Genomic DNA, 12,743 nt, shown 5'->3' with positions numbered 1-12,743 from the left:
CCAAAATCAGTGTAGGGTATACAATAGATCTGGTACATAGCATGGCATACTTTATAGAACCTATGGCTGAGGCATAGGGAATGACTTTCATTCTCTTTCTATCTTCTGTCGTGGTCGGGTTTTGAGTCTTACTCAATTTCACACCTTGTAACACAGACAAGAACTCTTTCTTTGACTGTTCTATTTTGAACTACTTCAAAATCTTGTCAAGGTATGTACTCATTGAAAAAAAACTTATCAAGCGTCTTGATCTATCTCTATAGATCTTGATGTTCAATATGTCAGCAGCTTCACCGAGGTCTTTCTTTGGAAAATTCCTTTCAAACACTCCTTTATGCTTTGCAGAATAATTCTACATTATTTCCGATCAACAATATGTCATTCACATATACTTATCAGAAATGTTGTAGTGCTCTCACTCACTTTCTTGTAAATACAGGCTTCATCGCAAGTCTGTATAAAACTATATGCTTTGATCAACTTATCAAAGCGTATATTCCAACTCCGAGATGCTTGCACCAGTCCATAGATGGATCGCTGGAGCTTGCATATTTTGTTTACTGGGGGCTGAATAAAACAACTCGATATACTACTAAATCGATGTACAGGTGGTTGGAGAAACCCCTTAGTGGGTGTAATTTCAAATGGATTTGGGAGGCAAAACTTCCTCTCAAAATCCAAATTTTCCTATGGCAGATATTCCAGAATGCCATTCTTACCAGGCAGGTGATGAGATCTCGCCGTTGGCCTGGTAATCCGACTTGTTCCTTCTGTCGGGAGATAGAAACAGCACAACATCTCTTCTTTGGTTGCTCGGTTGCCAAAATAGTATGGAGAGCGATTGGGGTGACGCTGGGTACTGATCTATGCCCAAAGAACCTTTGGCAATTTTATTATTGGTGCCATTCTTTCCTCCCTGGTTATGACAACTTTTATACTGTTGGCCTTGGGGCTGTTACTTGGGCAATTTGGTTAGCCCGAAACAGAGCCACTTTTGAGAAGAAATTGATTAAATCTCCTTTTGAAATCGTGTTCTCGGTCTGCTCTCTTCTTCTTTATTGGGCAGGTCTACAGAAGGAAGGCGAGATGATGAAGCTTTGTGCCGGAGCAGACATGGTTCGCACTGGGACCATGGCGCTGATGAGGATATGTGATGCTACTACAAGAATTGGTGATTGCTGAAGCTAGATGCTACTACAAGAATTGATGACTGCTAAAGATAGATGCTGCTTTGCTCTAGGGATATGGCATGATTAGCTGCTTATTTTGAGTCGTTTTCTCTTGGTGGTCTTATGGAGGCTGGTTATTTTTCACTTGGCCTGATACTCTGGCTGCGATCAGTCTGTAATAGGGCTAGACTATTTTGGTGCTGCTAGGTTTTCGCCCCATAGCATTCGTTTTGATGATGGGCGGATGCAGTGGGTTTCCTAGAAGTGCGTTGAACTCGCTTTCCCCTTACCCCTCTCGTTTCTCCTGATACTATGTAAGACTGATGTATTTCCGTCCTCTATAATGGACAGGGGGTTAGCCCGGTTCAAAAAAAAAAGGACACATCCTCCATCCAAACTAAAAATGGGAAGAAGATGAAAGAGATGTGTTGCTAGTTGAGGTTTTGTTGGCTTGGGAAAGGGAGATTATTTATTTTTATACTAGAAGGGAAAAAAAGGGAAAAGGAGGGGGGGACTCCACCACCCCGACCCGCCATCTTTGCCGTGGGGCACCCCGGGTTCCCCAGTATTTCGTCCCCGAGCCCCGGCGCTTGTCCGTCTCGTGGTCAGGTCAGGTCAGGTGCTCGCTCGCTCCTCCGTCCCCGGAAGAAATCCCCAATCCCTCCTCCTCACTCCGATCCACTCGATCGAGCCCTAGCCCCGCGCCCCCGACCCCGACCCAATTCCGGCCGCCCCGATCCGATCCTCTCCCTCCCCTCCCCTCCCCTCCCGTCCACCGCATGCGAGGCTCCGGCCGGCGGTAGCCTCGGCTCGCGCGGACGGACAGGCAGGGCGGCGGCCATGGAGCCGCGCATCGGCAACAAGTTCCGCGTCGGCCGCAAGCTGGGGAGCGGCTCCTTCGGGGAGATCTACCTCGGTCCGTCCCCCTCCCCTCCGGCCGCCAGATCCCCCTTTCCTCCCAAAGCCATCGCCTTTTTCTCTTCCTCTTTTTTTTTTAACAAATTCCGTCTCCGTCTCTCTGTGCAGGCACCAACGTGCAGACCAACGAGGAGGTCGCGATCAAGCTCGTGAGTTCCTCCGTCCCTCTCTCTCCACGACGCTCATCAATTTTCTCCGCCCCCCGTGGTGTGGTTTCGGGGGATCTAGGTCGAATTGGATGCTAGATTTGACGAATTGCCATGCCATGATTTTCTTAGCGTCGGATTAATAAGGCCGTGGAAACCCGTGGATTACGCCGCTTGTTAATTCCTGTAGCTGATGCTCATGGAATGGTGATGCATGGAAGGATTTGGGGTGCTAACTGAATTATGTGCTTTGGCTGGCTGTGTGCAATGCAGTTTGCTCTACCTGTCTTGTCTAGTTACATGCTTTAGCTGCTGCTGCCGAAATACAAACCTTAATTAAAGAGATGGAATACACCACTGCCCCTCTGTTTGCTTTTCCTAGGCTAGGATTCATTTGCTCAGTCTCTTACCGCAAGCTTGTAATTACATGTTTTGTCTACCAAAATATGAGATTCTTCAAGAGATGGAATGGAACACACAAATGTTTCGCACCAGTATAGTTGCTTCTGTTTCACTTCTCTGTAGGCTAGCCTTAATTTGCTTTGATCTCATAACCATAATAAGTTTCTAATTTCATTACAAGTGTTCTGCCTGATTCATTTACCTGAGGTGATGCTCTTTGATTCGTCTTGTTTCTGCGTGGTTTTGCTCAGGAAAATGTCAAGACAAAGCATCCGCAGCTGCTGTATGAGTCAAAGCTGTACAGAATACTTCAAGGAGGAAGTAATATATATTTTCCTGCTTCCTTGGTCTTACTTGGTCCAGTCTCTTTTCTCTTGTTTATTTATTCATGGAGGGATCAACTGACTCTCCCTACTGTTCTGCAGCTGGAATCCCAAACGTCAAGTGGTTTGGTGTGGAGGGTGATTACAATGTTTTGGTGATGGACTTGCTGGGCCCAAGCCTCGAGGATCTCTTCAGTTTTTGCAACAGGAAGCTGTCTCTAAAAACTGTTTTGATGCTTGCTGATCAAATGGTATGCAACACCTCAGATTCCCTTGGCATCATTACTTTGGTCTCTTTCGTTTCATCATGTGGGATTTGAATTACTTCCTTTTTTTCAGATCAACCGTGTTGAATTCGTCCATTCCAAGTCTTTCTTGCATAGAGATATCAAGCCGGACAATTTTCTCATGGGTCTTGGGAAAAGGGCAAATCAGGTCAACGCTACATTCCACTGGCATGCCTTTATTGATGGATGTATTATTGGTGTTCTTATCTGCAACTTTCATCTATCTGTAGGTTTATTGTATAGATTTTGGGCTTGCAAAGAAGTATAGGGATACATCGACACACCAGCACATTCCATATAGGTAAATGTTATATCCCATTGGTGATCTACTTGAAGAGATTTGGATGCATTCTACAGTATATTGTCAAAGTTACGGCTATTCTTTTGATGTTGCCACACATAACTTCTTTACATTCATGGCATAAGCATTTTATGTTCATGCCTGAGTTTTGCACTGATTATATAATTTAAATCAGTGGACAACACAGTATCTGTGGCAAAACTTATGACCGTTCTCTATTTAATCACAGAGAGAACAAGAACTTGACAGGAACAGCAAGATATGCGAGTGTAAACACTCATCTTGGAATTGGTAAGTTTCCTTGACTGTTGGCTGTGTACTCCTTTATTCTGTAACTGTACTTAGACTCCCGAGGCATCTAGTGTTATTTGTTCCTTGTAAAATTCTCTTACCTTTCATGCATTAATCTGTTCAGATATCCTAATTTATTTTTCTGCTTCACCGTAGAACAAAGCAGGAGGGATGACATGGAATCTCTTGGATATGTGCTGATGTACTTCTTAAGAGGAAGGTTGTTGACAATAGCCACACGTGATTTTCTGGCAGCCTAATTATCTGCACTGACACATGCTGTTGTTGCTGTCAGTCTTCCATGGCAGGGTCTGAAAGCTGGGAACAAGAAACAGAAGTATGAGAAAATCAGCGAAAGGAAAATTGCCACTTCAACTGAGGTAGCGTGTGTTCTTCTCTATATCCTGCGTTCACCACCATTGAGGCATTATTTTCTTAATTGTATTCTCTTGACTGTAGGCCCTCTGTCGTGGATATCCTACTGAATTTGCATCTTATTTCCATTACTGCCGCTCACTGCGCTTTGAAGATACGCCAGATTATCAGTATCTCAAGAGATTGTTCAGAGACCTTTTTATTCGAGAGGGTGAGTTTTCTTTTTTGCATGTTTTGAACTTATAATCATTCATTTAATTTAGTGATTGATGATTCATTGATGTTTACACACCAAAATGCTGCAAATTGCTCTCCTTTTAAACTCTTGACAGAGCAATGTTTGGTACTTGCAGGGTTTCAATTTGATTATGTTTTTGATTGGACGATTCTCAAGTATCAACAGTCACAAATGACCAGTGCTCCACCGCGCGCCATGGTCAGTACATTGCTGTTCCTCCTTTCCTTAATGCTGCGCACATGACGATTCATGTCTTACCGTTTGCTGCTTTCCTTTTATGTTAGGCCGCGGCAGCAGGACAAAGCTCTGGGATGGCTCCCATGGCAAATAGACAGTCAGGTACAGTATATTATCCATCTCATGATGGATTCTAGAGTATCTTATCAGTTATTTATATGCAAGGCAATAAGTTAGTATCTGTAGTAGATGTAAGTCTGTGTAGTGTGTATTCTTCAAATAAGATGGTATTTCCCTGGAAAATAGATTTTTGAAATGTGCATGTGGTACAACCAGGTTGAGATTACAAAATGTTCGTACTAGTAGGGAGTTAGAAATCAGGCTCATTACCTGTTGCTTTGTTCTGTTGAGTTGGTTAATTGTATGTATATCCGGGAACCGTTTAAATGATAATCACATAAGCGTGTGGGAAATACAGATGTATGATAATGAACCCATTGAGACCAGTCGCAGTTTGGTCTTTGCCTCGCGCCTTTATGTGTTTAACAACCGTGCGCTGAATGGATGCAGCCACTGAAGAAGGGAGGAGGAGCGGGTGGTCAGATATGGATGGCATGCGGCGCCAGGTTCCACCTCCAGCTATAAATGCAGGCAGCCTGGCCAAACAGAAGTCGCCAATCAGACATGACCAATCCACCTCAAAAGATGCTATGGTAAGTTGTCAAGAGTTGCTACGTATTTCATCCCATCTGTCTCTTGTTGCTAGGGAAATATGCAGACCACTGAAGTGGTCTTGTGTACATACATACATAAAACTGGCCTGTAACACCTGACCCTTAAATGACGTGTAGTTCTCCAGTTCGACTTTGCTGGGACGGTCAAGCGGATCCTCAAGGCGACCTGCTGTCTCTAGCAGCCGGGAGCCGAGCACGGACGCGGAGCAGACGCGCAGCCGCACGACTGACGCGAGCCCAGGGGCGTTCCAGCGGTCGTCCGCCCCGCGGTGGAGCCCGCAGGTTGGCGACTCGTCGGACACGAGGGGCCGGTCGTCCTCGGGCAGGCACCAGTCGTCGAGCGCCAAGAACTACGAGTCCACGGTGCGGGGCATCCAGGGCCTCAACTTCGACGGCGACGACACCAGGAACCACTACTAGGCCCCGAGACGGAGGAGGCCGGGCAAATAAGAGGTGTGGTCTGGCGGGGATGTCTCAGCCAGGCAGCGGCTACCACGGGCGGGCGTGCCGTGGTCTTCTTTATAACGAATGAATGGATGGAAATGGAATGAACGAATGGTGTTTGATGACGGCGGTGGGTTGCTTGGCCGTTTTAATTTGTACAGTTTGTTTCTCCCCTTTGTTGTGGTCGCTTGCGGCGTTAATTTTAGTCCCTTGATGAAGATGGATGATGTTGTATTTCGGAGAGATGTATGCAGGCCGGCGTGGCGTAACGCCGCTCGTTTCGAATCCCTTGGTTTTTAAATTAAAATGGCCGAATGCCTGCGAATATATAATACATGTTTTAAAGTTGGTGAGACTGAGAGCTGCTGCTGTTGATTCTGTTGCCAAAGCTGAGATGATTGACTGCTAGCAGATTTGCATTTCATTCTAGTTTGTCGAGGCTTGAGAATTGCTGCTGCTTATTTATGCTTTTGGCAGGGCTGAAGTGGTGTGCTATTCCTTGTAAAAATGAAGTAACAAATCCAGCTCCTTATTTTTTTTGTTGAATGAATGGAGATATATGCATCTCTTGGAGCTGTTCATGCCAATTGAGAGATCTGTTTTTTTTTTCTGAGGGAATGTGAATGGTGATCTTTTTCAAAATATGTTTTTGGAGATTTCTGTATGCCGCTGAATTTACAATTGAGTTTTTGGTTGAGGTCTGGAACCACTTTGACTGTCTGCTTGTATCAGCACCAAACTTCATCAATCTCAAGACCAGCCACAAGGAAAAAGGATAAAAGAACTTTCTTGGAGGTGCTCGTAGAGGCAGGGTATGCATGTGTGCGTTCATAGGGTATTGTAATGTGTTTGTCAAAAAACAATATACTCCAATGTAGTTTTCCCAAACCAAATTTTGAACTTTGTTGAAAATCTTGAGACCAAATTAACTTTGCTACACCATCAACCTGGCTATTTTTTTTGAAGAACAAACTTGGCACCTTTTTATCATCTACTGTATTTTTAAGTTTTTTTTAGACAATACTGTATTTTTGTAGTACTGAGCACTTGTTTTATCATCAAAATTTTGGCAAATCGGAGTAGAACATTTTTCTATCATTCACTTTTTTTTAGGGCAAAACTAAGCTTTATTGATGATAATCCACATGGAGTGGGATAGCACATGTTTTTTAAAATGGTATCCGTTCAAGTCCGTGGGCCTCGTGGCCTGGCCCTCGCCCAACTGCCAGCCCGGTCCGGCCCTCGCCCAACTGCCAGCCCGGTCCGGCCCTCGCCCAACCGCCAGCCCGGCCCGGCCCGGCCCAGGGAAAGAAGGACGCCACGAAATTAACCACAGCCTGAGAAAACACAAGGGGAAAAAAATCTACTCTTTCTTCTTCTCCAATCTCTCTCTCTCTCTCCAGTCTCCCTCACCGGCTCCGATCACCCGGCGGGTGGGCTCGCGGCGGGGCGCACCCCATCCCCTCCCCCCCATGGCCTGGCGGCTCGCCCTCTCCAAGGTACTCCCTCCCTCCCTCCGCGAACAAGATTCCTCTTCCGTCCCCTTCCGTCCGCCGCCGGCGCCGCCGCAGGCGATCCCGCCCGTGTCGGTAACTTGGATCGGCCGTGCGTGCCGCGGTTTCAGGGCGCCCGCCGCGCCGTCGTCCGCGGGGCTAGCTAGGGTTTATTAGGGCGCCGCGAGTCTGACTCTGGAATATTCAACCCCCCCGCAATACATAGATACTACGGAGGGAGTAGATCTTACCGCGCCGGCCTACTTCTCCTCCGCCGTCCAGTGCCTAGCCTAGCCGCCGTAGCCGGTGGCTGTCGAATCACGCCAGTGCAACGGCAACTATGCAGACTAGTAGTAGTAGGTTAGGTTAATTATTCGTCGCATGGAGAAAATAAGGCTGAAATCTGTAGCAGATGGATGGTGCTTAGAATTTCTATCTCGGACCGCCGAATGCCAGGCGGTGGTGTCTCGCCCTTTATTCAGAAATCAGATGTTGCATATCCAAGGCAGTGGCTACCCCCTTTTCAGGGATATTTGTTTGTTTGTTTGTTTGTACCGCTGTCGATTGCTCTGTTTGGCATGCCGTGCTTCTTGTGTTTTCACTGATTCAAGGCTATGAATGAAGATGCTGGAGATTTCACTGTTAGAGAAAGGCTAAAAACCACTCCCTCTGTTCATGAATATAAGATGTTTTTTTTTTAACTTTTTTCTGAATCGGATGCATATAGGCCACGTTTTACACTGTTGTTTCACTCATTTCAGTCTGTATGTAGTCCGTATTGAAATATCCAAAACATCTTATATTTATGAACGGAGGGAGTAGTATTCACAATTTCACATGAACCTGCTCTTTTATTCAATTGTTGGAGCTATTGGCCTCTTTGGACTCATGCTGCTTTTAGTCATGCAATAGAGCCTGGTATGTTTTAATCTCCACTTGAGCTTCCATGAGTCACCTGATATGTGATAACCTTGTGTAATATCTTGGCTTTTTAAATATATTTTAGTTAAGTCATTTCAGATCTTTCTTTATGCCTGTCGCTATTGAGATAGCTCAGCTCAGCTCAAACGTTGGTTGCAGTATGTTTGAACTTCTGTTTGTGTCGCAGGCTGGAAGGCGGTCGTCGAGTGTGGTCTACAATGAGCTAGTGAGTACAAGTGCTTTCAGGACACCTGCAAATGGCACCGGTATGGCCTCCCTCCCTCCCTCTCTTCCAAGGACATACTCTTATGTGGAAACAAGCTCCTGGTTTCATTATGCCGAGCATTTCTTTCTATTAGTGTGGCATAAAGAGTTTCCCTTTGTGTAAAAAAACGCATCTTACTGTACTCCAGGTCTCATGCTTCAGTTGTTGCTCATGAAAGAAATCCTGCTGTTTGCAAACTGAGGTTGGGTGTTCTAATTAATGCAGGCGGAGTTCTCAAGGCGCTGCAAGAGAGGTACCGATCAAGCTACGTCGGTAGCTTCGCGCGCAGGCTACGAGACTTTGACACGCCAAGTGATGCCTCCCTTCTTAAAGAGATCTACAGAAGTAACCCAGAAAGGGTCGTGCAGATCTTTGAGAGCCAGCCTTCCTTACATAACAACTCTTCGGCTCTCTCCCAGTATGTGAAGGCTCTTGTCGCTCTCGACAGGCTGGATGAAAGCCCGCTGCTTAAGACATTGCAGAGAGGTAGTGGTCTCTACTGCTTCACTTTAACTGATTGATTTTTTGTGCTGTTTGTTCAAGTGCGTCCTTCATTCAACGTACTGAACATGATACTGTCTGTTTACGCCGTACCCGCACCTTTAACTAGTGGGTTTCTTTTATGATATACACATGCCCTTATTTTTAACTTTCTGCTCTCATATTTTGATGTTAACACTCAACATGATCTAAACACGCAGGAATTGTCAATTCAGCAAGGGAGGAAGAAGGGTTTAGTGGCATCCCAGCATTTCAAAGTGTTGGCCGTACGACGAAAGATGGGGCTCTTGGTACTGCTGGTGCACCAATTCACATGGTTGCATCAGAGACTGGCCAATTCAAGGAGCAGCTTTGGCGTACCTTCCGAAGCATTGCACTCACTTTCCTAGTAATCTCCGGCATCGGGGCTCTGATTGAAGATAGAGGAATTAGTAAAGGTTTGTCATTTTGATGACTTTATATACATCTCCTGATCCTTATTCAGTTCCAGCAGTAGTCCCTATTCACTTTGAATTATATATGCAGGCCTTGGATTGCATGAAGAGGTTCAGCCAAGCTTGGATTCGAGCACAAAATTCAGTGATGTCAAGGGGGTTGATGAAGCTAAAGCTGAACTCGAGGAAATAGTTCACTACCTACGAGATCCCAAGGTGAAGTTTTATCACTCTGCTGTTTCCATCCACCAGTGAATTAGGAAGATATTAACAGCTGGGTAATGATACTGTAAACAAATATGTCTACACTCTTCCCCAACGAGGCTGCTATCATAAACAATTAAACATGCTGTGCTGTACTGAAATTTAAAGACAGATACAATTTAGTTAATACCAAATCAACTGGTCTGCTACATGATAAATTGATACTTAATCATGTCATGCCTCCCTTTCCCTCTATTTGTTGTGATTTTTAGCCCGCAGAAGAATTGCATTTCCCATCTAATATTTTCATCCTGGTCTTCTAGAGATACTCGATAAATGATAAAAGTCTTACATAGAATGAAATATACGCTGCAGCTTACATGGAAAGAAAGGCTCTTCTGCCTTTCTTTTGAAAAGTTTGCGCCACTTTACTTTGTACTCTTACATTATGGGACGGAGGGAGTAGCTTTTAAGTCTTACATAGAATAAATGTCTTCAGTGTAGCTTAAACCAAGTTTGGTGCTGAGCTTTTCTTGCATGAGTACAAAGTAAAGTGTAGAATAAATGTCTTACATAGAGTAGTCTTTGCGCCACTTTATTTCAAAGTGTCAAAAAACGTCTTACATTATGGGACGGAGGGAGTAGCTTTTAAGTCTTACATAGAATGAAATATACTATTGCTTTTGTCATGACATTGTGCCTTTTTATACTGTGTCCTTGGTGCTGAGCTGTTAAACCAAGTTTTGCTTAAAGATGTGTAGAGTGTTTCATGTGATGTGCCCTTGTTCTTTTATAAGTATTCACCATCACCTTTCATGCTTTGCAGCGTTTCACACGCCTTGGTGGCAAGCTTCCAAAAGGTGTTCTACTTGTCGGCCCACCCGGGACAGGGAAAACCATGTTGGCAAGGGCTATCGCTGGGGAAGCTGGCGTTCCTTTCTTCTCCTGCAGCGGCAGTGAGTTTGAGGAGATGTTTGTGGGTGTCGGGGCAAGAAGAGTGAGGGATCTATTCAGTGCAGCAAAGAAACGATCTCCATGTATAATTTTCATTGATGAAATTGATGCAATTGGTGGGAGCAGAAACCCAAAAGATCAACAGTATATGAAGATGACCTTGAACCAGTTACTTGTTGAGCTGGATGGCTTTAAGCAGAATGATGGGATCATTGTAATTGCAGCAACAAACTTCCCCCAGTCACTAGATAAAGCCCTTGTTAGGCCTGGGCGTTTTGACCGTCATATCGTGGTTCCTAACCCAGATGTTGAGGGCCGACGGCAGATCCTGGAGACTCATATGTCAAAGGTAAAGAATCCTTCCTTATCCCATGCATTTCTCTTGTAATGCTTGATTGGTTTTCTCCACATAATTTAAGGCAGCTGACTCCACCTTTTCTCCCTGAACTGAACTGCAGGTGTTAAAAGCAGACGATGTGGATTTGATGACCATTGCCAGGGGAACGCCTGGATTCTCAGGTGCAGACCTTGCAAACCTGGTGAACGTGGCTGCTCTCAAGGCTGCCATGGATGGAGCGAAATCTGTTTCAATGACCGACCTCGAGTTTGCCAAGGACAGGATCATGATGGGCAGCGAGCGCAAATCAGCAGTGATATCCGACGAAAGCAGGAAGATGACTGCATACCATGAGGGAGGGCATGCGCTGGTCGCGATACACACGGCCGGTGCCCACCCCGTCCACAAGGCCACCATTGTTCCGAGGGGAATGGCTCTGGGCATGGTCACGCAGCTGCCAGAGAAGGACCAGACCAGCGTGTCTAGGAAGCAGATGCTGGCAAGGCTGGACGTCTGCATGGGAGGGCGGGTGGCCGAGGAGCTTATATTTGGGGAGAGCGAGGTAACGTCGGGCGCGTCATCCGACCTAAGCCAAGCGACCCGGCTGGCCAAGGCCATGGTGACCAAGTATGGCATGAGCAAGCGCGTGGGCCTTGTGGCCTACAACTATGACGACGATGGGAAGACCATGAGCACGCAGACGCGGGGTCTGGTGGAGCAGGAGGTGAAGGAGCTGCTGGAGACGGCCTACAACAATGCCAAGACGATCCTCACGACCCACAACAAGGAGCTGCACGCGCTCGCCAACGCCCTCATCGAGCGCGAGACCCTCACTGGCGCCCAGATCAAGAACCTTCTGTCGCAGGTAAACAGCAGCAGTGACACTCAGCAGCCCCAGGCTGCTGAGGTTCCACAGCAAACACCCGCTGCCCCAGCCTCACCCCAGTCTCCAGCAGCAGCGGCTGCGGCCGCCGCAGCAGCTGCAGCACAGCAAGCAGCGGCTCAAGCCAAAGGAGTCGCAGGCATCGGGTCCTAGCCTCGCCGGGCAACAAGAGAACATCAACCCAGCAAAGTGCCATTAATTAGCATGCTGTTTTTTTATGGACAACAGGGCAAATTCTTAGCTGCCGCTGAAGAGAGCATCTGTACTCTAGTAATTTAGCTAGTCGGGAGTACAATTTATATGTGTTCTTGGCTGTTGGTATGATGCAGCCTGAAGAAGAAGAAGATCCATTCATGGCAGGGGATCCGCTGAGTCATGTCAAGGAGATTTTGTACTCTGCATTAATTAGACGTCTTATCATTTGATCGTCGTGACATATCATATGTCGCAATCTTGGATAAGTTATAACGCGCCGGTTATACTCCAGTTTAGACGGCCTGCCTTGTTGTTGCTGTGGCAACTTTTTTCGATGTTAAAAGCTCACCAGGAATGACATGGCATTGTAAGATCATCGCCTGGTACTCTGTTGTTTCCTTTCTATATATCTGCACGGAGATTGATTCTTGATGCAATTGCATCAGGTTATTTGGTGTTGTTGATGTTTTTACCTTTGACAAGGTCGGCAATGCGATGTGTAGATCACCTTGTGTGATCACACCAGTGGTAGCTAGTGTGCAACAACATTTTGTCTCCAAAATTTGTGGAAGTATGAACGAATGGAAAACTGGCATTCGAAAGCCTCGCCGGTGGGCTCATTGTAGGGTTTGGATCTGTTGAATTTTGGAAGGCCCCACTATGTGAAGTATCCTGAGACCTATATAGAGAGGTAAAAAAAAGAGCATATCTGGCACCCACATAGATAACACAATCATAGTAACTAATTTAA

General features: G+C 46.0%; 2 protein-coding genes across 3 annotated transcripts; both read left to right on the top strand.

Moving 5' to 3' along the window:
• The first annotated feature begins 1,734 nt into the window (after window positions 1-1,734).
• LOC125532473 (casein kinase 1-like protein 2) lies at window positions 1,735-6,158 on the top strand. Its single transcript, XM_048696526.2, has 14 exons — window positions 1,735-2,085; window positions 2,196-2,236; window positions 2,887-2,956; window positions 3,061-3,209; window positions 3,298-3,393; window positions 3,476-3,546; window positions 3,776-3,837; window positions 3,994-4,057; window positions 4,133-4,217; window positions 4,297-4,423; window positions 4,566-4,648; window positions 4,735-4,789; window positions 5,198-5,340; window positions 5,479-6,158. The coding sequence occupies exons 1-14, from the start codon at window positions 2,010-2,012 to the stop codon at window positions 5,779-5,781; spliced, it is 1,425 nt and encodes a 474-aa protein (XP_048552483.1). The 5' UTR covers window positions 1,735-2,009; the 3' UTR covers window positions 5,782-6,158.
• A 988-nt stretch (window positions 6,159-7,146) lies between these two features.
• On the top strand, window positions 7,147-12,442 carry LOC125532472 (ATP-dependent zinc metalloprotease FTSH 5, mitochondrial). Of its 2 annotated transcripts, XM_048696525.2 has the most exons (7): window positions 7,147-7,304; window positions 8,407-8,485; window positions 8,710-8,970; window positions 9,186-9,422; window positions 9,511-9,635; window positions 10,450-10,926; window positions 11,036-12,442. In XM_048696525.2, exons 1-7 carry the CDS (start codon window positions 7,278-7,280, stop codon window positions 11,948-11,950), a joined length of 2,121 nt encoding a protein of 706 aa, XP_048552482.1. In that variant the 5' UTR covers window positions 7,147-7,277; the 3' UTR covers window positions 11,951-12,442. The 2 variants fall into 2 exon arrangements, with proteins under 2 accessions (XP_048552482.1, XP_087389912.1); XM_087533786.1 differs by lacking the exon at window positions 7,147-7,304 and having other exon boundaries at window positions 8,314-8,485.
• The last annotated feature ends 301 nt before the right edge of the window (window positions 12,443-12,743 follow it).

The sequence above is a fragment of the Triticum urartu genome, chromosome 1A (assembly GCF_056163025.1).
Source record: "Triticum urartu cultivar PI428250 chromosome 1A, HENAU_Tu73, whole genome shotgun sequence".
NCBI classification, from domain to species: Eukaryota; Viridiplantae; Streptophyta; class Magnoliopsida; order Poales; family Poaceae; genus Triticum; species Triticum urartu.
Note: the sequence above shows the minus strand (reverse complement) of the source record. Positions and strands in the feature narration are given on the sequence as shown.